The sequence below is a fragment of the Manis pentadactyla genome, chromosome 4 (genome assembly GCF_030020395.1).
Source record: "Manis pentadactyla isolate mManPen7 chromosome 4, mManPen7.hap1, whole genome shotgun sequence".
Classification (NCBI taxonomy): domain Eukaryota; kingdom Metazoa; phylum Chordata; class Mammalia; order Pholidota; family Manidae; genus Manis; species Manis pentadactyla.
Window position 1 is genome coordinate 35,864,558 of NC_080022.1, and position 26,210 is coordinate 35,890,767.

General features: G+C 39.7%; 1 protein-coding gene across 4 annotated transcripts; it reads left to right on the forward strand.

Annotated features, from left to right (window-relative positions):
• Positions 1–856: 856 nt before the first annotated feature.
• Positions 857–25,851, forward strand: NASP (nuclear autoantigenic sperm protein). Of its 4 annotated transcripts, XM_036893233.2 has the most exons (15): positions 857–1,055; positions 8,350–8,400; positions 12,646–12,756; positions 14,759–14,839; positions 16,382–16,491; positions 17,172–18,158; positions 21,923–22,002; positions 22,381–22,466; positions 22,567–22,640; positions 23,008–23,196; positions 23,315–23,481; positions 24,144–24,200; positions 24,299–24,376; positions 25,052–25,180; positions 25,671–25,851. In XM_036893233.2, the coding sequence occupies exons 1-15, from the start codon at positions 1,000–1,002 to the stop codon at positions 25,737–25,739; spliced, it is 2,325 nt and encodes a 774-aa protein (XP_036749128.2). In that variant the 5' UTR covers positions 857–999; the 3' UTR covers positions 25,740–25,851. The 4 variants fall into 4 exon arrangements, with proteins under 4 accessions (XP_036749128.2, XP_036749130.2, XP_036749132.1 ...); XM_036893235.2 differs by lacking the exon at positions 24,144–24,200; XM_036893237.2 differs by lacking the exon at positions 17,172–18,158.
• Positions 25,852–26,210: the final 359 nt, after the last annotated feature.

A 26,210-nucleotide genomic window follows, 5' to 3' on the forward strand; every position in this document is an offset into this window, starting at 1 on the left:
GTGTGAGAAAGTCCAACCACTTCAGCCGGCCAATTATCTTCCACTTAGCCAGTTGTAGGAAGTGAGGCATACTGCTTTCCATAAACGACTAGCAACTTTCTGAACAAGTCACACCTTCCCTGAACCTTGATGTCTATTTCCACCAAATGGGGCTGATAACACCGATCTCACTAGCAGCACTATTAAGATTAAATGGGACCGCTAACAGTTTTAAAGTGTTTAAGCACAGTACCCTCACACATACTGGGCCGACGATAAACCGTCGATCTGAGCGGACAAAAAGAGCTGGGAGAGCTAACCGGATGGCGCCAGCAGATTGGACCAGCCGAAGGGGGCGGGCCCGGAGGGAGGAGCCACCTGTAGCACGGAGCTTTGAATCAGGCGCGGTAGCTTCAGCGGTAGCCAATCCTAGAGTAGCATTTTCATGCGTAAGTTGTTGCGAGGTTCAGAGCCACGCGTCTCTCACCAAGATCCGTTCTAGCCGTTGCTGCTTATACCCGTGCTCATCCGTTACGGCTGAGAGGACGGACAGAAAGTCTTAGTCACCTCTCCGAGTATCCCGGCTAGAAAGAGACCCTAGGTACTCGCTCCAAAAGTGCAGAACAGCACCAGCTTCCCCTTCTGTGGAAGCCACTGGTCGACACTCAGGAGTTGTAATACGAAGATTCCAGTTCTTACGCGACTTGCTAGAGAAGCAGGAAGTTGCCTTTTTAGGGGAAAGGCAGACTAAGGAGGACAGGTACCCCCGCAGAGCCAGGCGGCGAGGCTGGGGAGTGTCCTCGGGCCAGAGTGGGGCTCAGTCCTGGCCCTTTAACTTGAGGGGGAGGACCCGGAAGTGGATGGGCGTGGCGAAGGGCCCTGGTATATACGGGGGCCCCAGCCGCGCGGGGTCTCTAATCTGCCATTTTCTGTCTTTGAGCAAGTGTCTCGCTCTCCAGATTCCCTCTGTTTTCCTCACAGGCTTTATTCCTCCTGCTGGCCCACCACCTCAGGAGAACGATGGCCGCAGAGTCCAGAGCCACTGCCGCCATCGCCGCGGAGCTGGTTTCCGCCAAGTAAGCGGGACCGTGGACAGCTTGAGTCTGGCCAGTCCGCCGGGAGGGGGTGGTGGACGGGGTCTTGCCGGGAGGGACGGACCGGTGGGCGGGAGGACTTGCCTCTCAATAAACCGTTGCGGTTTGGGGAGGCCCGGAGAGTGGAGAAGGCCTCTACCTGCAGAGAGCTTCGCGCTTTATCGCTAAAGCCGCTCGGTTGGCGCCCCCTACCCCGTTTTTCGCGGCCGCCATCTTGCCGGGGGCAGCGGCGGCCGTCTCTATCGCCTGCCCCTCTCCTTCCCCGGCCCGGGGCTATCGGCGAGGAGGCGGGATCACAGCAGGCCGGTCCACTTTCACGCCCCGGCTGTCACCGCGTTCCTGGCGCGCGCCTCCAGTAGGATTCCTAAACAAGCTGGGTAAAAAAATCCTGAGATTTGGCGCCAAAAAAACCCAAAAAACAAAAACCTACACGAGGAAGGAGGCAGGACCGGTGGGGTTGAGTGGGCGGGGCCCCTCAGGGGGCGGGGTTTTTCGCGCGTGCGTTTGCTTCCCTCTGCCGGCTCAGGAGTAGTGGGCGGAGCCCTCGGGAGGCGGGAAAACTCCATTGTTTGGAGCTGTGCGGCGCCGAGGAGCTTGTTCCCTGCGGCGGTTTTGCTCACGTGCGCGCCTCTAGCCCCATCCTTAGGCCAGTGGTGGAGAGCGTAGTGACCCTTTAGACTTTGCGAGTGTTGGCGGGAGGCTTGGTTACTTAAGGGTATTTTTATCGGGACGCGAAACATCACCTCCCGCTGTGTTGAGCTTTCCTCATTTCCAGCAGTATTTGGTTGCTACGTTAATAGGTAGCAGTATGCGCGAAGTGTAGGCCGAATAGAAGGTAGGACTGCTTTGAAAACGACACCGTGCCCCTCAGACTTAAGGTATTGAACAGCGAAAGGAAACACTCCGTTAATTCGAGGAAGCAAGTGCTTTTTAACTTTTGTAGGACTGATTCCCAATGTTCCTTTGTTTTTTAGGGGCCTGGATTTATTTTTTCTCCCTTCTCATGTAATTTAGAAGTCAGAGCAAAGTTGCCGAGAGGTTTATATGATTGACCATCTATAGGCTTACACTTTATAATTGTGTTAGTACATGTTCAGTTACCAGAGATATACTCATCTCTACGCTACCTAACCCCTTTTTGGGTCGTTTCCTGGTGGGTTTATGTTAAGCAAAAGGGTTCTCAGACCAATCAAAATCACCTAGGATCTCTTGGGAAATACTAATTTCAAGCTCCATTTTCAGCCTCTTCAGACGTTGATTTGATAGGGTTGGAATAGCTTAGTCTTGGAAGGTGTCTAGTATATGCTTAAAAAAAGAGTTCTTACTTGAGCTTGCTTAGGCCATTTTATCGTGCCGCAATGTTTAGCAGTCATTCTGCTTAGAGGGGACCCTTGCCCTCTACATACTTATAAAAGCTATATGTCTTTTTAAAGATAAAATTATGCAACAAATATCTAATGTTCAGATGTTACCTGTCTAGCCGAAGTTAGGTTACTAGTGAACTAGTTTCCAGCTTCCTGGCAGGTAATACACAGAGAAGGTTTATGTATGTGCCTCTAGAAAGAAAAATAAAACATTAAATTTCTCCTACCTTAAGTTGCAAACTAAAACTGAGCAATTGTAGATATTGAGTTTTTTCTTATCTTTTTATTTGATCCACAAAGTGTAGTTACTATAGGTGTGAAAAATCAAAATTAGAATGGAGAATTTCCAAATTAGTAAGTGGCAGTCTGGGCTAAATCCCAGTATTTCAAGTTTTACTCCCTCATTACCCACTGAAAAGCTTACTGGAGAGGAAATTGCATAAAGACCTAATCTGGTCTGAGAGAACAGTAAACATAGCATTCAGGTAAGTAAGTTGGTGGGGCTATTCAGAGGTGCAGTGTCTGAGGTGTTTAAAGGAAAGTGTAAAGAAAATGACTTAGACTTCTGTAAGATGTATATTTTAAATGTAGCATAACTATTACAAGAATAAAAACATGTTATAACTTCCAGACCAGTAGAGAGAAACAAATGCAACAAGAAGTGAACCTCCTTTCAGAATTAATTAATTTAATTTTGGTGTCATTAATCTACAATTACATGAGGAACATTATGTTTACTAGACTACCCCCATCACTGAGTCCCCCGGCCCAAACCCCATTAATCACTGTCCATCAACATAGTAAGATGGTGCAGAATCACTACTCTGTGTTGCACAGCCCTTCCCCTGCCACCCCCACATACATGCTAATCATATTGCCCCCTTTCTTCCTCGCCCTTTATCCCTCCCCACCCATCCTCCCCAGTCCCTTTCCCTTTGGTAACTGTTAGTCCATTCTTGGGTTCTGTGATTCTGCTGCTGTTTTGTTCCTTCAGTTTTTTCTTTGTTCTTATACTCCACAGATGAGTGAAATGATTTGGTACTTGTCTTTCTCCACCTGGTTTATTTCACTGAGCATAATACCCACTAGCTCCATCCATGTTGTTGCAAATGGTAGGATGTTTTCTTCTTACGGCTGAATAATATTCCATTGTGTATATGTACCACATCTTCTTTATCCATTCATCTACTGATGGACACTTAGGTTGCTTCCATTTCTTGACTATTGTAAATAGTACTGCCATAAACATAGGGGTACATACGTCTTTTTTCAAACTGGGCTGCTGCATTCTTAGGGTAAATTCCTAGAAGTGGAATTCCTGGATCAAATGGTATTTCTGTTTTGAGCTTTTTGAGGAACCTCTGTATTGCTTTCCACAGTGGTTGAACTAGTTTACATTCCCACCAGCAGTGTAGGAGGGTTCCCCTTTCTCCACATCCTCGCCAACATTTGTTGTTTGTCTTTTGGATGGTGGCGATCCTTACTGGTGTGAGGTGATATCTCATTGTGGTTTTAATATGCATTTCTCTGATGACTAGCGATGTGGAGCATCTTTTCATGTGTCTGTTGGCCATCTGAATTTCTTCTTTGGAGAACTGTCCAGCTCCTCTGCCCATTTTTTAATTGGATTATTTGGTTTTTGTTGAGGTGCGTGAACTCTTCACATATTTTGGATGTCAACCCTTTATTGGATCTGTCATTTATGAATATATTCTCTGATACTGTAGGTTGCGTTTTTGTTCTATTGGTGGTGACCTTTGCTGTACAGAAGCTTTTCAGCTTGATACAGTCCCACTTGTTCATTTTTGCTTTTGTTTCCCTTGCTCGGGGAGATATGTTCATGAAGAAGTCGCTCATGTTTATGTCCAAGAGATTTTTCCCTATGTTTTTTTCTAAGAATTTTATGGTTTCATGACTTACATTCAGGTCTTTGATCCATTTCGAATTTACTTTTGTGTATGGGGTTAGACAGTAATCCAGTTTCATTCTCTTACATGTAGCTGTCCAGTTTTGCCAACACCAGCTGTTGAAGAGGCTGTTATTTCCCCATTGTATGTCCATGGCTCCTTTATCATATATTAATTGACCGTATATGTTTGGGTTAATATCTGGACTCTCTATTCTGTTCTACTGTTCTGTGGCTCTCTGTTCTTGTGCCAGTACCAAATTGTCTTGATTACTGTGGCTTTGTAGTAGAGCTTGAAGTCAGGGAGTGTAATCACCCCGCTTATTCTTCCTTCTCAGGATTGTTTTGGCTATTCGGGGTCTTTTCTGGTTCCATATGAATTTTAGAACTAGTTTCTCTAGTTCACTGAAGAATGCTGTTGGTATTTTGATAGGGATTGCATTGAATCTGCTTTAGGCAGGATGGCCATTTTGACAATATTAATTCTTCCTATCCAAGAGCACAGGATATGTTTCCATGTATTGGTATCTTTTAATTTCTCTCATGAGTGTCTTGTAGTTTTCAGGGTATAGGTCTTTCACTTCCTTGGTTAGGTTTATTCCTAGTTATTTTATTCTCTTTGATGCAATTGTCAATGGAATTGATTTCCTGATTTCCCTTTCTGCTAGTTCATTGTTGGTATATAGGAATGCAACAGATTTCTGTGTATTAATTTTGTATCCTGCAACTTTGCTGAATTCAGATATTAGTTCTAGTAGTATTGGAGTGGATTCTTTCGGGTTTTCTGTGTACAGTATCATGTCATCTGCAAACAGGGACAGTTTGACTTATTCCTTGCCAATCTGGATGCCTTTTATTTCTTTGTGTTTGATTGCCGTGGCTAGGACCTCCAGTACTATGTTGAATAAAAGTGGGGAGAGTGGGCATCCTTGTCTTGTTCCTGATCTTAAAGGAAAAGCTGTGGGTTTGTCATATATGGCCTTTGTTATGTTGAGGTACTTGCCCTCTATACCCATTTTGTTCAGCGTTTTTAATCATGAATGGATGTTGAATTTTGTCATGCTTTTTCAGGGTCTATGGAGATGATGATGTGGTTTTTGTTCTTTTTTATGTGGTGGATGATGTTGATGGATTTTCGAATGTTGTAACATCCTTGCATCCCTGGGATGAATCCCACTTGATCATGATGGATGATCTTTTCAAAAAACTTCTGTTTTTGCCATAATTCCTTTAAGTATTTTCCTTCCCTTCAGGGACCACCAGTTTCCTTAGTGTCTCACACACTCAGGTTTTTTTTAAGTCTGTGTTTTCATTTTGGATAGTTTCTACTACTGTATCTTTAAGTTAAATCTTCTTTGGGGTCGGATTGCTGTTAGTTCTATTAAGTGTATTTTTCATCTATGGAAGTTTGATTTGGGTCATTTTTATTTTTGCTTTTTTAAAAGTCTCTTCTCATCCTCTTGTTCATGTTTTCCTTTACATTATTGAGCATGTAGAATGTATGTAAAATAACAGTTTTGAGGTCCTAATTTTAGTATCTATATCATTTCTGGGTCTTTATTGATTACTTTCTTTTCACTATGGGTTTCAAATCCTTTGTTTGCCAGATTATTTTTCATTTACTTAATTTAGTAGGCATTTTTATTTTTATTTTTTGTTTGTTTGTTTTCCTGAGAGATTTTCATCAAACTTGTTGACCAGTACAATGTGCTCAGGAGGAGTTGGTAGCAAAGATTTGGAACCTGCTGAAAAGAACTGAGTTTTTTGTTATCTTTAAATCTCTAAAATTAATGTTCTAAGACTCCAGTATAGTTAGTTTCCAGCTGTCAGTTAATCTCTGGCCTTTCTCTGTGTTTAAAGAAGTTGTCCCCTCTGCTTTAATCAACTTTCTTGTTGGAGACTATCTTTGTTGTTTGATAAGCACAAACAGGTGCAAATTTAGTAGGTACAGAAAATGCCTAGTGAATTTAACTAAATATTTGATTGAGTAAGCTACTTTTCCATTATTCATATTGTTTCATCCATATTGCTCATATTCATCTATTTTCATAAATTTAGTATAGCTAAACAAGAAGAAAGTCTGGGTGTGGAAAACTAATGAGGTGTGTGTGTGTGTGTGTTCAGCCTTTGGGAAAGTCTGGGTGTGGAAAACGTGTGTGTGTGTGTGTGTGTTCAGCCTTTGGGAAAGTCTGGGTGTGGAAAACTAATGAGGTGTGTGTGTGTGTGTGTGTGTGTGTGTGTGTGTTCAGCCTTTGGGAAAGTGGGTGTGGAAAACTAATGAGGTGTGTGTGTGTGTGTGTGTGTGTGTGTGTGTGTGTGTGTGTTCAGCCTTTGGGAAAGTCTGGGTGTGGAAAACTAATGAGGTCTGTGTGTGTGTGTGTGTGTGTGTGTTTTCAGCCTTTGGGGAGTCTCAGTAATTGTATGGTAGGAAAAGCCTTTTCTGCGGCTTCTTCTGTTCACTCATACTTGTAGCTTTTTTACTGTGTGCACTCCCTAATGCTTCTGATATGTTAGTATTTGGTAGTAAAATTGCTTCTTTTCCTACTGTTCTTTTCTCCATTTTACCACAGCTAACAGCATTCTCAGCTGTTGTTTGAGTTGTAATGATCCTTAATTTAAGTTCTGCTGTGCTTTGGGGGCATCCTTATAAAAGACAGATGTCCCTACTTACCTGAATATTGCCTTTGGAATATAGACGAAAACTGATGATGGAGCAAGGTTAATCTGTAGGATTCCTAAGTAATGTTAGCCCTGTCTTGGAACCTGCCTCTAGGGCACAATAGTGTCATAAAAAGGGGTATATTCTTATTTACCTTTATTTACCAATTTCAAAATAATGTAATCGTCTCCTGCCATTCTCCAAAGATGACTACTGAGTTTTTTGTTTTTGTATCATTGAGAAATCCTTGATTTAAACATATTTGAAATTTTCAGTCCATTCTATGTAGTTACTGTCTTTGTTGCTTGAATTCCCTTCTTTCATTCAGCCAGTGGGATTTTATTCAGTTGGCACTAGTATGCTTTTGGTATTTTTGTAAATTATTCAGAAACACGTCAAATTTATAGAAAAGTTGAAAAAGTAGTACAAAAATTCTCCTGTACTTCCCTCCATGGGTTCCCCATATTTGCTTTATAATTGCTTTAGGCATCACCATTAGTAGATGTGACCCTAAGTAATACAGCTTTGTTGCTTTCAGGCATGAAATGGCCCCAGGCTCACCTTTATACTTGCCCTGCCCTGACTTAGAATTATTTCTCAGTGGAGTGTTGGTTGTTGGTTCCTTTTAGTGGGAAATGGATTTTCAGGTGCCGTCTCATTGCTACTGAGTTGGTTGTCATTTCTAGACTTTTTCAGTAAACACAACTATGAAATGTTATAAAGATGTTAGAACTTTTAAAAAATTAATATTCTGGGAAACTGCTTTCAAGGGGAAAACCCCCCCTTTTTTAAGTAAGTAGTTTTGCAGAATGTGAGGTTTTTCAGGAATGCATATATTGCATTATAACAGAAATACTTTGTTCTCTTCCATCTGATAATAAAATCAAAGCTAGGATGTGACTTTCTGAGTTTGTTGCAGTATACCTCTTGCCAGCAAATAAATAAGCATTTAACAGGTATTTGAATGAGTAAAGATTAAATTTGATAATGTATTACTTTTAAGACCTAATCATATTGTATGTTTAATAAATAGTGGCTCTTTTATGGCTTTATTTTTTATTTATTTTATTTTTATTTTTTTATTTTGGTACCATTAATCTACACTTACATGAAGAACATTATGTTTACTAGGCTCCCCCCTTCACCAAGTCCCCCCCACATGCCCCTTCACAGTCACTGTCCATCAGTGTCGTAAGATGCTGTAAAATCACTACTTGTCTTCTCTGTGTTGTAGAGCCCACCCCGTACCCCCTCCACATTTGGCTTTATTTTTATCTTGGTTTATTTACTTCCCAGTTTAAAAGAGCCTCCATTTTTACTTTTTTTCCCCTTAATTTTTTATTACAGAATGGAAGAAGATGCTCCTGCTCCTTCTACCTCTGCAGATAAAGCAGAGAGGTAAGACTCTACCATGGTGCAGTTTGATTTATATCTGGAACATAAACTGAGAGCTGTATAACAAATAAGACTGAATTTTAAGGTACTTGGTCTGTAATTTAAAGTATGAAGTTCTAATGTCTTCAGGCTTTTTGTGTCTGATAGAAATGTTAGAATGAAAGTTCTGTAGTTCTGCTCCTTACTCGACTAGACTACGTACCTGTCAACTGCTAACCTTTCTTTTGATAGTTATATCCTGATTTACATCTATTTTGTAAGGTTGGATTTTCAGTTTTGTTATTCTTGTTTAAAAGTTGTAAATTTTATATTGAGTCTACATCTGCTTTTATGTAACTTCCCCATCTTGATATGAGTATGATTGTTAACCAGGGACAAGCATAATAATTAACTGGAAAGTTTATTCAAAAGTTAGATGCCTGGGTTTTGCATTCCTATAGGTTTTATTAAGCTTGAGATAGAATTCAGGTTTGTGTGCGTCGGATGTGCTTCCTGATAATTATTAAGCTTACTTAGGCTGAGAATCACTGTTGTAAATTGTTTAGTCCTGCAGAATATCTAACTGCACATCTGTTTTTGAAGAGTCTTATGTGTGTGTTTTTTGTTTTACTGTTTTTCATGTTGTGATCTTAATAACTCTTTAGTTTTTTGAAGCTGTGTCTTCTAGAAATATTGCCTACTAATTTGAGCCACTCTGGTTTTTGGGTAGAAGGATATTGCTCAGGATTGGTCCGAAATGCACATTCACATAACCTTTTTAAAAGGTTACTTTTAGAATATACTACAGTGTATGACATGTTATGTTAAATTTCTGGACTTAAATATAAGACGTAAATGTAGCTGGGCTACCTGACCCCACAGCACAGTGCTGATATGTAATTATCATTATATTATAGGCATTTATGACTCTTGTGCGCATGATGCTCTCATTCTGAGATAAATGTGAAGGATGGTCGGAAAAAGCATGATTTAGTCTCATTATGATTTCGTAAAAAGTGACCCGAAGTGGATATTTCATACTGCCTGGCAGCTATAGCACATTTCCCTGGTCAACTTACTTTCCCATTCAGCTGAACAACTTTTTCTTGACATTTTCTTAAACATTCAACACCGTCACATCTCTTGCCCTTACTTGATGATTTTACTTTTTTTTTTGGTTAGTTTTTTCAGTGAATCAGCAATGAGAAATTTCTTAGCATTCTACCATAAACCTGTACTTAAATATTCTCTTTTGGGTGTTGGTCCATGCTCTTATCAATAGTTCTTAATGTATAGTTCCTGCACCTTTGGGATCCTCAAAACTCTGTCAGAGATTCCGTGAGACAAGAACTTTTCATAGTAAGACGATCTGCCCTTTTCTGTCTATTGAAATTGGTACTAATGGTGCAAAAGCAAATGGTGGATAAAATACAAAGATTTTCTTTGTTTCTTTACTCTTTTATTCCTTTTCTTTAGTCAAGTTTTGTTTTTACCATTTTACTAAGATAGTATTGGTTACCATCATTAATGTCATCTGTATTCCTTAATCTAGTGGTCAGCAATCTTGTCAGTAACATTTGATCCAGTTGATCACTTCGTCTTTATTATTTTTTCATTTGGCTTCAGGGATACCATTTTCTCTTGGGTCTTTTCCTTCACTGGCTTTCTTGGGGGCAGGGTTGTTCATCATCTCTTCTTTGTCTAATGTAAGAATGCTGCCAGGGCTCTCACTCCTGTGACCTCTTCTTTATTAATGGTCACTCCCTAAGCAGTGCCCCATCACTCCCAGTTCAGCTCAGTCCTTTGGCTTTAAGCACATGACTTCCCATTTGTATCTCTATTTCCCACGTATCTCCTGAGTCTCTCCCCTTCACCATCTTGGAGATCCAGTAGGCATCTTAAAATTAACATATCCAAAACGAAATCATTCCTCTGCCCTTTATCCACTTTTCCCTCAGTCATCTGTCTCAGTAAATGGCAGTGTTCTAGAATTGTCTAGATTTGAATCTGCACCACCAGTTCTCAGTTTTTACATATGTAAAATGGTTGGGTAATAATGCAACAACCTTACAAAGTGGGTACCAGGATTAAATGTAAGTGAGGTAAAATTTTTCACATGACAGTTGTTAATTACTAGTTGCCAGGCTTGGCTTTATCACCCTTTGATGAATTTACGTATCTAATACATTAGCAAATTCCAAAATACGGATATTCAGAATCTAACCATTTCTACTGTTCCCCTTGGGTCTTGTCTCAGTTCTTTCTAACTCAGCTTCTTCTTTTGCTTTCCACGTAGGTTATACTAAGATACTGCTGTTCTCTCCCTTTATTCCCTCCTTTATTTTCTACAATTCTTCCCTTAGTAACTCTAGCCACTAAAGTTTTGTTTCAAATACTTGAAGCAAGCTTCTATTAGAGCGTCACACTTGTTCCCTTTGCCCTTGCAGTGTTTTTCCCCTGTACTTGCATAGTTATTATGTTGACTTCCTCACTTTTCTGTAGTTCTCTGCTTCAGTTCTACGTTGTCAGTGAGGCCTTTCTGCTCACTCTTGTATCCAGTCTTGAATTCTGTTGAGCAATATTCGGTACCCAAATACAGATAAATTGAATTAGAACAGACTTGTCTTTCCAAATAACTTGGCTTCCATTAATGGAAACTTTGAAGTCACTGACTCTTGGACTTTTCCCTCAGATTTTTTCTTACCTTAGCATTTTTACAGCTTTATAAAGATAAAATTGACATACAGTAAACTGCCTGCTACATTTAAAGTGAACAACTTGATAGTTTTTACATATGTATACACCTGTAAACCATTATCACAAGATAATGACATAACTCATCTCAGTTTCCTTTTACTGTTTTGTACTTCATTCCCTCTTCTGGCAACTACCAATCTCCCTTTGCACTGTACAGTAGATGAGTTTGCATTCTGTAGAATTTTATCTGAGTAGTATCCTACTGTATATATTATGTATGGAGTTTGTTTTTGTTTTGTATGGCAATTTTAGTTATGCATAATTGTTTTGAGATTCATCTATGTTACCACATATGTAAGTAGTTCATTCCTTTTTGTTGGTATTCCATAATGTGGATATGTCACAATTTGTTTATCCATTTGACTTTCCAGTTTTTGCCTATTGTAAGTAAAGCTGTTATGAATATTTGTGTACAAGTTTTTGTATGGGTATATACCTTGATTTCTCATGGGTTAATACCTAGGAATGGAATGGCTGGATATATCATATGGCAGTTATATATATAAGAAACTCCCAACTGTTTTCTAAATTGATTCCATCATTTACATTTCTGTCAGCAGAATATGAGAGTTCAGCTGCTCCAATCTTTGCCAATACTTGATAGGTTAGGAGTATGTCATCTCATGAGTTTAGTTTGCATTTCTCAAATGGCTAAAGATGCTGAGCATCTTTTTTGTGCCTTATTTACTATTCATGTGTAAGATTTAAAAATGAGTAAAGGTATAAAAAGATTTAAAATATCTTTAAAAAGTCTTTCATTTTAAGTCTGTTTAGTTTATCAAGCCATCCCCTTTTATAGTTCATGCTTTTTCTGTCCTGTTTAAAAGGTATCTGCCAAACTCCACAAAGTCATCAAGATTTTATCCCGTTTTCTTCTAGAAGTCTTGACAGTTTTAAATCTTACATGCAGAAAATATATGATCCCTTTCAAGTTTATATTTGTATGTGGTGTGAGGTAAGGGTTGAGGTTTGCTTTTTTGCGTGTGGATATCCAATTATTCTAGGAACAATTGTTGAAGAAACTAATCTCTCCCCATTGCATTGGTTTGACACCTTTGTCTAAATTGGAATTGGCCAAGTGTAGATCTTTGTGTTGTGTTCCATTGATTTATTTGCCTGTAGTTATGCCAGTACCACATTGTCTTGGTCTTGAGATCACTGCCTTATGCCCTGTTTACCTAAATGTTTCTTGATATTTCATTGAGCCAGTACAACTTGGCTGTATGGATTTACGGTTTTTTATGATTTCTTTTATATCTGTTGTTTATTTGGGAAATATTTACAGTAACATATATAGACTTTGTGAGTTGACAGACTTTTAAGAGAAATTATTCTAGTCAAGCTCTGAGAATGTCACCTGTGAGATTTCTTTTGCTTTTGTTGTGGTAAGTGTTAAGTTTTGCTAGAGTAGTTAAAAGGTTTAAAGTTAAACTATTATGGTAAATGTAGCAGGTACTTTAAAAATGTTCCTTTAGAAAGTATTTGACACTTGAAAAAATGTTTTTCTTGCAGTCTGGATGTGGATAGTGAAGCTAAGAAACTATTGGGTTTAGGACAGAAACACCTAGTGATGGGGGATATTCCAGCAGCTGTCAATGCATTCCAGGAAGCAGCTAGTCTTTTGTAAGTACTATGTTTTGCTGTGATGTGATACTATGTTCCTAATAATTTTGAGTCATAAACAGTTGTTTTATGGGGAGAAAAGATGAAGATCAAGAGTTTAAAAAGATTTGGTTATTTTTCATGTATTTGTTTCTTCCTGTAATGAATTCTAAAACCTACATATTGCTGAGTAGTTTCAGTGTTTGATTTTCTTGAGTAAGGTAATTTGTTTTCCAGCCACTGCTAATTAGGGTGACTAACTTGTTCTGGTCCTGGTTTGTTCTGGGACTTCCCAGTTTTAACACTAGAAGTTCTGTGTCAGGGGCAATTCCTGAGTCCTAAGCAAGCCATGATGGTTCCTTACCCTACTACTAATGCTATTATTAGCATTGTCATTTTTTAACATAGGTTCTTAGCACCTTTGTTACCTGTTGCAACTGCTTTAAAGTTGGCAAGTTACCACCAGGTGACCATATATATTTATCTCATGGGTGAACAGGCTAACTTTAGTGCCTTCAAAGTGATTTATTTTAACCAAAGACTTTAATGTATCTCTGAGCTGAGAAAAAAAGTATAAACTAAATCTTCAAGGAATAGTCTTTCAGCCTGTGACTTGGTTTGACTTAGTTTCCTCTGAGATACTACTACCAATAGCAACTGAATGCAGTCATGTTTCCTAATTAGTTGATTCTATCATATACAGTTTAGTTGAGCTCTTATGAAAGAAATGTTTGTAATAAAACATGGGTTTCAGGTTTGAGGCTTAACTATGATTAGAAGCCTCTGGTTTCTTCATTCCTTCTATTCAGTGAGGTCATATCAGTCCATTATTGGCCCAACTTCAACTTCTTCCATCGTCTAGAATACAGTCTCATTCCTGGATGCAATATTTCTTGTCTGATTCTGGGCTTCTCTGTTAGTAACCACCTACCTGGCCTGAAGAGATGGGGCTCTAGTATTCAATGGAATGGTAAGGATATAGGCCAAATTTTATCTGACCCTAAGTGTTTAGGTATTTTATATAAAAATGTGTGGTTATCTTGCAATGTAAAATACTAAAATCTTAAGTTTTTAAGATTAAGCATAAATAAACCCTATTAGCTTATTCCTCCTAGATTCCTGGAAAGATCAGTACTTTCGCTGTCCTGGCAGTAAGGGTATTTAGGAGAAAAATTGGAAATACACTGTCCTAGTCTAGTAGACTACCCTTAAACATGACCTTCACAGTACTTACTGCTTAGTTTCTCTAGTTACTCTCACTAAACTCCTAAGGCTGTTAGTTGGTCTGACTGACTTCCGCCAGTCCTCTACTTTGTGGGAGCAGGTCTCCTTATTCTACACAAAGTACCTCCTCTACACTTGTTACATTTGTGATTTTTTCTCTCCCCCTCTTCCCTGTCTAGGTACTAATAGCTAGAACTTTTATAGTTGTTATTTGTATTTCTAAGCATTTAAAAAATGCTTTTATACACATTAATTCAATTTGTTCTTGTAGTGGCTCTGAGTAGTTCTAAACATTTCCATGTTTCAGATGAGAAAGAAAACTAAGGCACTATGAGATTAAGTTACTTGTCTAAGGTTATACAGCTCGTTAAAGATAAGAGGTAGGATTTGAATCCAGGCAGTGTGGCTCCAAAGAACATGCTCTTAATTTTCTCACGATGCCTGTCCATGGACTTCACTCATCCTTTAGGTCCCAGCTGAAGGCCCATTGTTTTGGCCCATATCGACACCTACCTGGTAGCAGGAGAAATACCTATTAATGTAGTTTGACTTTTAGAACATATACTGTATAGCAAATTGATGTCATTTGGAACATACTTATATATAGATAAAGAACTGAAACATTAACTTAATGCATTGTTTCTTGAAGACTCTTTGACCTGGACTTGAAAGCAAAGGGAGTATTGGTTTCCTAGAGGGATGTATTATTGAAGAAATGTCATTTTATAATTAAAGAACTAGAAATAAATGTTTTAGAATAGCTGTTAATTGAAATCTTAGATGTTTATTATCTTCATAGAGGTAAGAAGTATGGAGAGACAGCTAATGAGTGTGGAGAAGCCTTCTTTTTCTATGGGAAATCACTTCTGGAGCTGGCAAGGTATGTTTTAAGTCACAGTTTTTAAGTAAGACATTTTGTATCACCATAATGGTCTATTTAAAAACTTAAGGTTGTTTGCAAAGATTGTTTACTAGTTTTGAGGTTTTACCTGAGCCAAGTGGAATGGGTTTTACTAATAAGAAACGGGGCTTAGCATGAAATATTGATGGAAATTTTGAAAGGCACTTGATGCAAAGAGTGAAGGTATAGTTATGTTTTGACTTTTGGGGTCATTAGAAGCAGAGATCTTGCATAGTGACCTAGTCAATAATTTTTATTGAAGTCCAATATAGAGGGAAAGCCTTTAAAGGCACTTTGAGCTAGCTCAAAAGTCATCCTTAACAAGGACTGAATGAAGAATCATTTCACTAGAATGTAAGAATGTCTAATCAGTAAGACTCACAAGTAGTCTTTTTTTAAATTTAAGTTTGTTTATTTTATTTTGGTATCATTAATGTACAGTTACATGAGCAATATTATGGTCACTAGACTCCACCCATTATCAAGTCCCCACCACATATCCCATTACAGTCACTGTCCATCAGTGTAGTAAGATGCTATAGAATCACTACTTGTCTTCTCTGTGTTGTACTGCCTTCCCTGTGCCCCCCAACCCCATTATGTGTGCTAATTGTAATGCCCCTTTTCCCCCCTTATCCCTCCCCAGTCCCTTTCCTTTTGGTAACTGTTAGTCCATTACAAGTAGTCTTAACTGTTGGAGAGTTGTATATTTTCCACTATAACTTATTAACTAGAATAAAATACACTAAAGGTACACAAACTAGCAAATGCTCTGATCTATTTAATCTCATTTTGATGAATTTTATATTATAGAGTATTCTAATTCTCCATATGGCATGAAAATCTTGCCAGAATGTTTTGTTTTTGGCCATCTAGAGAAATGTTGATGAATTCAGAGCTTGGGAGATATTATGGACTTACTTACTGTAAAGGGACTACACATTTACCTTGTTCTTTTGACAAGAGTCATCAGTGCCCTTTCGGGTGACTGGGTGAAGGGTATGCTTCTTTCCTACAGTGTACTCTTACAGACCTAATCTCTATTAGAAATTTTGATCATTGCTTTTCTTTTCTTTTTTTTTTTCCTTTTGGTTTCATTAATGTACAGTTACATGAACAACATTATGGTTGCTAGACTCCCCCCATTATCAAGTCCCCACCACATACCCCATTACAGTCACTGTCCATCAGCATAGTAAGATGCTATAGAATCACTACTTGTCTTCTCTGTTATACTGCCTTCCCTGTGCCCCCACCCCTACATTACATGCTAATGTAATGCCCCTTCCCCCCTTATCCCTCCTTCCCAACCCATCTTCCCCAGTCCCTTTTCCTTTGGTAACTGTTAGTCCATTCTTGGTTGATTATTGCTTTTCTTCCTTGAGTACTTAGTTTATATTCTTTGCACTTGCTTATACTCTATACAGTTGCTTTTATAATACAGAACTATAATTTCTGTCTTGCACAACTGTTAGGTTTTAGCCATCGTACCTTCCGTGCTTTCTCCTTTTGTTCTCCTAGAATGGAGAATGGTGTGTTGGGAAATGCCCTGGAAGGTGTGCATGTGGAAGAGGAGGAAGGAGAAAAAACAGAAGACGAATCTCTGGTAGAAAATAATGATAACATAGATGGTATGTGGAGTTGCATGTGACATTGAAGAGATGCGACGTATTATTTTTGTGTACAAGTGACGGAAATAGGGGCTCTCTTTTCTGAAAGTCTCTCCTAAGATGCTTGGGATGACACCTGCCTCTGGTGGAGACTAGAGTGGAGTTAGCTGAATACCGAAACTGATAGCAGGCTTTTGTAAGAGGATAACCTAAATCTCCAAATCTGGTTGTTTTAAATATTACAAAGTTAAGTATTTTTCTGATATAGGTTTTTAAAAAGTCTTTGTAGCTCATTAATTTTGATAGCAATGCTTTTGGAGCCCTTTAACAAAAACTTAAATGTTAATTTCTAAGCTGGTTTTGGCTTCTAGAGTTTTACATATCAGATGGAAGTCTGTAATGTTTAGAGGAGAATATAAAGCTTGGCCTCTCTTACCCGATAATCAGAGTGCTCAAGTAAAATATTATCTAATAGAAGGGGCTTGAGTTTCTTTTGCAATAAGTTGCTCTGCTGTCTGGGACTTTATTCCCTTTGCTTTTTCTCAAGGGTGACAGATAATTTTTTTTTTTAATAAGACCATCTGCTTAAAGTTAAGCCAGGCTGTTTGAGGGTTTAAAGGGAATGTATTTTTAGTTACCATTTATGCCTTTATCATTAAACTCGAAGACATGTTTATGCTTCATGTTCTTTAACCATGTAGAGGAAGCAAGGGAAGAGTTGAGAGAACAGGTTTATGACGCCATGGGAGAAAAAGAAGAAGCCAAAAAAATAGAAGACAAGTCTCTGGTAAAGCCTGAAACTGATAAAGAACAGGAGGCTGAAATGGAGAAGGGTGGAAGAGAAGATATGGATATAAGTGAGCCTGCAGAGGAACTACAGGAAAAAGTTGAATCAACTCCAGATAAGTTAACTGAAACCAATGGGAAAGCTAAGGAAGCCACAGCACCAGAAGGACTGCGTGAAGCTGAGGTCCCTTCTGGAAAGCTGGAACAGGAAGCGCCAGACGCTGAGGCAGGAAAATCAGTTTCTGCACTTGATGCCCAAGAAGAATGCAGAGAAAAAGGAGGTCAGGAGAAACAGGGAGAAGTAATTGTGAACATAGAGGGGAAGCCAAAAGAAGCTTCAGGAAAGCAGCCTGTTGTGACTCCAGAAAAGCGGGGCAGTGCATTGGAGGTAGAAGCAGAGCCTGTAGATCCAACAATCAAGCCAGTGGATGTGGGTGGGGATGGGCCAAAAGAGCTGGTAGCTGCTTCTGTAAATGAGCCAGGAAAGGCTGTTCTTGAGCAGCTGGTAGGGCAAGAAGTACCTCCTGCTGAAGAGTCACCAGAGTTGATAGCAGAGGCTGTATCAGAAGTTCCTGAGAAGCTTGGGCAGGAGGCCATAGTTCTTCCTAAGGATGGTGCAGTCAATGGACTGTTGGCTGCAGGAGATAAGACTCCTATTGAACCGCAGACTAATGCAGAAGGACTGACAGAAATGAAAGACGACTCAGAACTAGAGGAGGTCGGGGCAAAGTTGGTTCCTAAGGAGGAGAACAAGCTGTCCACAGAAGAGTCTGAGGTAGCTGGAGATGGGGTTGATACTGAGGTAGCTCAGGGGGCTACTGTGGAATCTCCTGAAGACAAAGTTAAGATAGCTGCTAATGAAGAAGCACAAGAGAGAGAAGAACAGATGAAAGAGGGTGAAGGTAACCGGGATATGCAAGAACTGCAGTGGGTGGAGTACATTCTGGATTTGACTCACTAATCATGGGTAAAAGTCAGCCTTCCATTCAGGATTTTCCGTCTGCCTTTGGATTAGGAAAGGGCTAAATGAAAAAGGGGGTACTTTAAGAAGGTTGTGATTAAAGTTGAGCAAGTTAAAACAAAAGCAAGTTCTGGCTTATAAACTAACGCTTTTACTAACTGCAAAATAGGCCTTCTCTTTGGATTTCTGAGACTTGGCTAGCTATCAGTAGTAACTTGTTGCACCATACTAGCCAATAAAGGCAGATGTGGGTGGTGGGGTAGGTAGGGAAATAGTGGGCTAGGCTGGCAGAGAATGCTGAATGGATGTTCACTTGCATGCCTCCGGATTTTTTACTTAACTGTTCACATGGTTCCTTTTCTCTGCTTTTGGAAAAAGCAGGAGTAGAGCAGTAGAATCCACTTAATTTGGTACACTTGAGCAGGCATGCCATTTCAATGAAGGCGTTAACCCTTGAATGTTCTATCACCATACTGAAAGAATTCTGGTGACCCTCTTTACCTTTAGTCTTCATCAGGAAGTGTTTGGGGCTTATTCATATAGTTAAATTAGCCCCCTTCCAAAAGATAAAAAACTTAACCATTAGCCTTCACTGCTTTCCCGCCTCATTTCATGCTTGCTTTGGCTGCTAAACTGAAGTTTTTCTTAATACAGAACGTTATAAAGTGTGGATTCTTTGTATAGTATTATTGGTATAATTGTGATTCAGTTTCATCAGGATGTCTAAGCCTCTAATTAGTAATCTCACATTTGGCACGTCTGACTTGAGTTGTACTATCATTTAAGGATTCTACTGTCCATAGTGTTCATCTAACAGTATTAATAACCACAGGTATATTCCAACTTATTACTATATAATTGCCAAACTACTTTAGGAGTTCTCTTAAGTTTAAATTTTCTAATGTTCATTATCAGTGTTTGCAGCTCATTCTGGTAAACTTCCTTCCTTCTACCTATGTGCAGGTCCCTGCACTCCAGCCAGCACAGGCATGGTAAGCAGAAGTGAATTGGCTAAATGGTAGCACTACTGGGCTGCTAGGTGTTCTTTATGGAAAAAGCACAGAACTGAATTCCTCAATTAAAAAAATTCCCATGTTTTGATCTCCAGTGATGATGAGCAAAGATAATAAGCTCTGCTGGGTCTCTTAAGCTATACTAGAGATGTCATATTTCTCCATGGTTTGTCATAAACTATTCAATGAGATCACAAGTAACTGTGTTAGAACTCTCTCACATACATTGCTTTGGAATCCAAAATAATACTCTGTAGTAGGTTGTCTTACTCCAGCTACATCACTGAGGAAAGTGAGGCTTAGGGGTTACACAGCTTATTTAAAGTCAAGCAGTAAGTCACAGCACTGAAATCTGACTTGAATGTATTATTTCCCAAGCTACCTTAAGACTAAGGAAGGCAACTTTTATCCCCATCAACCCACTTCTTACCAGAAATTTTCTGATCCATTTTTCTTTTAATTATAGCAAAAGCCCTAGGAGTCACCAGTTGCATTTTTTTAGTGTGTACACCAGGTACTGTTCTACTTTAAAGAAGGCACAGTTTTCCATATTCTACAAATAAAGAAATGGCAGAAAGATGCAAAGTATGTTGTCCTAGTCACAGCCTACAGGGGAGGGCCGGGGTACCCAGACTACCTGGCTCTAGGGCCTGGGCTCTTTCTATGCTTTATTGCTCTTGATATGGCAGCCCTAGCCTGCAGAAATCTTGCAAGTGGTTTTCTCGTAAAGCCCCATTGCCTATCACCTCCAGAGCTGCCTGTATCCCTAATAAAAATAACTGTTCTGGTCTAATAGTTGGTCAGATTAGATGTGATTGGTAAGTGAGCAAAAATTTTAAAATGCTGGCATAAAGCCTGGCCATGCTCAGACTATGTTGGTGAATGTAGCGGTTTCCTGACTTTATCCTGAGGGAATGCTAGGATAACCAAGGAATCAGATTGCTTTTACTTTGCCTTCACAATTCATTCTTGTCTGTACTACTCTGTGCCCATATCATTTTGAAGAGGCTACAAGATCAGAGAAATGGTAGAAATCAGTGTTTCCCTTGTTGAGGGATGTAACAGGTATATGACAAGATCCATTTTCAAGGAAGCTTGGAAAATATTTCACCATATCTTTACTGAGGACACGGCATTCCCATTAATACCTGGGTACAGGTTACTAGGTTGGAAAGTGTTGAGAGAAAGCCATTACTTTAAAACATTAACCTAGCTCCCTCTCCACCATTCCATGAAGTGCAGATTCCTCAAGAAAATCAGTATTTTTCTCAGACCATTGTCAAAATTCTAATTTAAAACTCCAAATAGAGATTTTATGCCAAATGAGATGTTACCTTCTAGCATTTAGGTATGAGTAGAAGCAAGTAACAGATAATTAAGAATCCAGAAAAACAATAAACATTTTGTCAATTTTCCCTGGAACTTGGGAAGATAAAAGTTTGTTTTTTTGAGTCTATTATGAGATTTATGTCACCTGTCTTGCATATTCTAGAGGACGGGCTTTATTGTCAGAGTCCATAGAACCACTCATCTAGTCTAATGAGGGAACTAAGTACACAAACCGTTTGGAAATACAGTTATGGAAAGATAATGGTGTGTGATGGTGGGTATTCATATTTCTAAATCACATGGTCAACAGAAGAAAAGTCAGTCCCTTGATAAAACAGGACTTGCTATAGAAGTTAATTACCTTGTAACTTATAACTGGCTTTTAGTGGACTTTGTCCTACTAATAATATATAATACATAGGAATTTTCTGTTCTTGTTCCCATCCCGAAGCAGTATTGCTGGACAGAAAGTCCTTTAACCTGGCTTCATGGTGCTCAGGCCTGATTGCCATATTCCTATCCCATAGTAGGCTGCTAGGAGATACTGTTTGAGCTCTTTAGTTGTTCGTATTATAAATGCTTACTGAGAGATGGCAGATGGTAGGCACATAATACCCAATTCATGAATTGTTTGTATCCCCCAAAGCCCATTTTAATCACTTGATGTTCTGAGTTTTAAGTGGTGTGTATAGCTATTAACATCCTTATTGGCAGGTGACTTATGAGTACATGTAAATATGGTGTCAACATGGCTACAAATTTTAACATGGTACTGGAGTAAAACAAGTGGTCATGGTAAGTTCACTCGAATTCTGTGCATGCAAGAGCTGGCTGGAGTCTGTGGCATGCTCATTGGTGACAGGGCTGTGCTTTTTCTCTCAGCTCTGTTGTGGGAAAGCTAGTCTCAATCATTTTTCCTCTGAATGGACTGGATTCATTTAACTTGATACTTTCTCAGCCTATTAGTGTTATCTAACAGGTGACTTAAAGACACTAGGAACTGGTGAGGCCTCCAACTGCTACTGGCTGAGTAGATGGGAGCTACTAGTGAATAAGAGTCAGTAACTAACCTGTCTTTATCTGAGTGATCCACGTTGACTTGGAAGAGAAACACTCAACCTTTTGATCTGTTGAAGGTTGAACCATAGACACTGTAAGATTACATAGTCTAAGTCTAGATTAAATTTGAATTAGACTTGTAATCACTTGCAATCATCTTTCTATCCAGTTCAAATGTTTGACACCAACTTAGCATCTGGCCTGTCCTACCTCAAAATATGGGTTATTTGACAGATGTTTATTGGAGTCTGACTAGTCAGAAGGTATCTTAGTATTCACAATACTGAGGAATTTTCACTTGCAGAAACTGAAGGCTCAGAAGAGGAGGATAAAGAAAATGACAAGGCTGAAGAAACACCAAATGATTCAGTTCTTGAAAACAAGGTTAAGTCATTATTTTGTTTGATACATTGTCTTTTTTTGTCTTGTAGAACTGTGGCTTACTAGTGTAGGTGTGATTATTATAGATAGCTGATTCTTAGTTAGGGATTAGGGACCCTTCATTCATGCCTAGAATAGGAAAAGATCCATTTGATCCCAAGGGTTCCTGTCAGACAGGACCCATCACACCACTGTCACATAGCATTGACAAACTTTGTAGGGATCTGTTCTGTAGATTTTAGGGGAGAATGTCCAAATTTTGAATCGTACTATCAGGTGGATTTTTCTTTTTTTAAGCTATACTAAGTATTACATTTAGATTTGTAATTTAAAGATGGTCTTGATCTTCTGCCTAATACCAGTGACTTGGGTATACTTTAGTCACTTCAAGAAAATGAAGAGGAGGAGATTGGGAACCTAGAGCTTGCCTGGGATATGCTGGATTTAGCAAAGATCATTTTTAAAAGGTAAAAAAACTTGGTGTTTCTAGGATCTGGTTGGGAGCTTGGTGGCTAAAAACAGGTTAGGGTTGGACAAATGCTGTTAAGGTTTCTGATCATCTTTTAGGCAAGAAACAAAAGAAGCTCAGCTTTATGCTGCACAAGCACATCTTAAACTTGGAGAAGTCAGCGTTGAATCTGGTAACATTTTACGTTTTACTCTCTAGTGTGCTCCTTGCCTCCCTTCTTCCTCTGACTTCTTAAAATCCGGCTTGATTGATCCTAAGTTGTGGATAACTTGGTTTTAAAAGGATAGTAGATTTGGGTTTCCTATAGTCCTCAGAACAGTGAATAGTAATAATAATAGTGTCGTCTAAGTAATACACAACTTAAAAGTCTTTCAGCAGGTTCTTTTCCCCCCTATTTGACATTTTTAATAGTCAGTCCAGGGTCTTGGAGATGTTGCAAAGAAAAGTTAAATGTAAAATGGGGAGCATTCCTCTGGAATGGTCAGAAATATAGAAGTATCATATGTCCATTTGCTTGCTGTTCTTCTTCTCTTCATTAGAAAATTATGTCCAAGCTGTGGAAGAGTTCCAAGCTTGCCTTAATCTGCAAGAGCAGTACCTGGAAGCCCATGACCGTCTCCTTGCAGAGACCCACTACCAGCTAGGCTTGGCCTATGGATATAACTCTCAGTATGATGAGGCAGTGGTACAGTTCAGCAAATCCATTGAAGTCATTGAGAAGAGAATGGGTGAGTGAGCGTAAGCTATTTTTATGGATGATCTTGATGGATCAAGAAACTGACAAGGTAAAAAAATGGGTCTTTTTGTGGTAACTCTTAACTGATCACTTCAGCCTGTTCTTTGTAGCCGTACTAAATGAGCAGAGGAAGGAGGCCGAAGGATCACCTGCTGAATATGAGAAAGAAATTGAGGAGCTGAAGGAGCTGCTACCTGAAATCAGAGAGAAGATAGAAGATGCAAAGGAGTCCCAGCATAGTGGGAATGTAGCTGAATTGGCTCTGAAGGCAACTCTGGTTGGTGTGGCTTCCTTTTAAAGTCTTCATAACAGCATGCTTGATAACGTTGACGTCATCATGGTGTTTATGTTCTGTTTGCTAGGAATCTTAGTCATGACTTGGTTTCTAGGGAGTTGGTGAAAACTTACCTAATTATTCCTAACTAGTATAATGTTTAAGAGAATATGCTCTGGAGCTGGACTGGGTTTGAATTTTGTCCCCTGCTGTTTACATTGTGGATGACCATGGGCTTGTTACTTGACATGCTTTGCTGTGGTGGCTTATCTGTAAAATGGAGATAATAGTACCTGTGTGTTAAAATGCTTCTGATGGTACAAGACAAATAATAGTATTTCTTTCTCTTGAGGATTTCTCTGTATAGACTAGTAAAGCTTTGAAGACTTTTAACCCCAGATTGTCTGACTCTGGTTTTGGCTGCTGGGATGTCAGGGAGCTTTGTACCCTACAGGTGATGGTAGGATATGGATGATTTAGTTTAAAGTCTACTCTTTGCCCCAGGTTGGAGTGGCAGGTGCAGGTGGATGGGATAGATGCGGTTGCTATTTGGAGGCCACTAGTATTTGAGATCTCATTTAGCTGATGGTGGGTACCTGGTGTAGGAATGTGTGTAGAGCCTGGTAGGTTCTATCCTGGGACCTACTTGGCTTTGTCTGACGCAGGTGGAGAGCTCGACTTCAGGTTTCTCTCCTAGTGGAGGAGGGTCTTCAGTCTCTGTGGTGGGTACTCAGGTGACTTATCCCTTAACAGCCCTCAGTGTCTGTCTCATGTATACCTAAGCTTTGTACATTGCTAACAAAGGCTTCCTTTTTGCCAGGTTGCCGGTAGAAAGCCAACAGATGGAGCTTCCTCATCAAATTGTGTGACTGATATTTCCCATCTTGTCAGAAAGAAGGTAAATCTACACATGGTCATTTCTATCTTCACCATTTGCATTTTTTCTTTGCTCCAAATGACACATGAGGGATGCCTTTCCTGTAAACACTCTGGATATTTGCTGTGTAGTAAGATACTCATTTTGCAAAGGTGAGGATTTGTGAGTAAAGATAGTTTTCTCTTGAAAACCTCTTGTAGTAAAACTCTTGGCCTCTTTTAGCCCAAGGACTGTCAGGAAAGCTGCTTAGATTGGTTAGATCAGCCCATCTTAAGCTGGTCTATTTTCTCTTGACAGTAGTCATTCAGCAGCAAATCTGCTGGTACTTAAACTCCTGTGAGTCTGCCTTCTCCCTACAGTTGCAGTAGTTCCCCCCCGCCCCCCGCTTCTGTGGTAAAGTCTTACTCCTGGTTTGTTTCCTGACTCAGATTCAGACTTGGGGTTGGTTCTTGTTCACATCTCACACTCACCTCATCCTTCCATCAGAGAGGCTCAATTGTTGGGTTGGGGCAGACCAGTTTATTCTGTGGACCACAGGCTGGCAGCCACTTCCTGTGCTAAGGGAGAGTCTCCAGAGCTCTGACTGTAGGGTTTAGTATCTTTGCATTATGGTAGGGAGGGTTATGGTGTTTTTTAGTTGTCCTTTTATAAAAAAACATTATCACATTTGTGCATTATTCACAATTTTATCTTTAGAGGAAACCAGAGGAAGAGAGTCCCCGGAAAGATGATGCAAAGAAATCCAAACCAGAGCCGGAGGTGAATGGGGGCAGTGGGGACACTGCCTCCAGTGGGAAGGAAGTCTCAGAAAACATGGAGGAGGAGGTGGGCAGTTAAGCAGGGCTTGGACTCTTGCCTTACTTTTCTTTGTTTTCAGGGCTTGGGGAAACCAGTCCTTCCAAAGCACGTGTTGCCCACTTTGAGCCTGTTTGGATTGCTTGAGTGCAATCCTCGTGAAAACAATGTGCAGGCAATAGTTTGGTTATGAAACACAGGATGTCTCATTGACAGAGGGAACCTGGATACACACCACAGGTCCTCTGCTAATGAATGTATATGAGAAGGCACTTGATTGGCAAGACCATTGGTCCCTTCTGCTTGCTTTTTACATGTATGAACATTGGCTCTGTCAGCCCGATTATGACAGAATTTAGGAAAGGGCCTTATACTCTGTGGGCATTGCCTCATTAGTATATGGGGCAAAGCAGAATTTAGGAGACATATGTTCACTTTCTCTGAGACCTGCTCAGTTGTATAAGGTAGAATGGCTCACACTGGGGTCACTTAATGCCCAGGCGCCCTGTTTATCTTCCAGGCTGGGAATCAGGCTGAGAGCCGGGCAGCAGTGGAGGCCGGAGCTCCAGTTGAAAGCACTGCATGTTAAGAGAGGGAGCAGAGCCTTCCTCTCAAGGGAAAGTGTTTTTGTATATAATGTATTTTTTCACTTTTGGGGGATTCTTTTTGTATAACTTCAATAAAGATTGTAAGCAAAGGTTGAGGCTTTGATGACTTTTTTCCTTAAATTTTTGCTCAATCTGTGCCATGGAGCACTCTGGATTTTATATTGTGGCCAAAGGTACTTTTTTTCTTTCCCCTTCTGTACTGATCTCTGTGTTGGAAGTTCTAATCCAAATTCCTGTCTGTCTAACGTGGAGGTGATAAGTCAGTGTATCTGCAGGCCCTTTGTAGTCTATATTTTTTCTGTTTTAAATACTTGACTGAACCCAGCTGTCTTGCGAACTTTGAGTGGTGCTGTCCCTGGATGGGGTCTACAAAAATAAGACTTGAAGATTTTGCTCTTTGGTGCTCATACTGTGTGATGGACTTGTGAGCTGCTATCAGCCTCTAAGCCAGC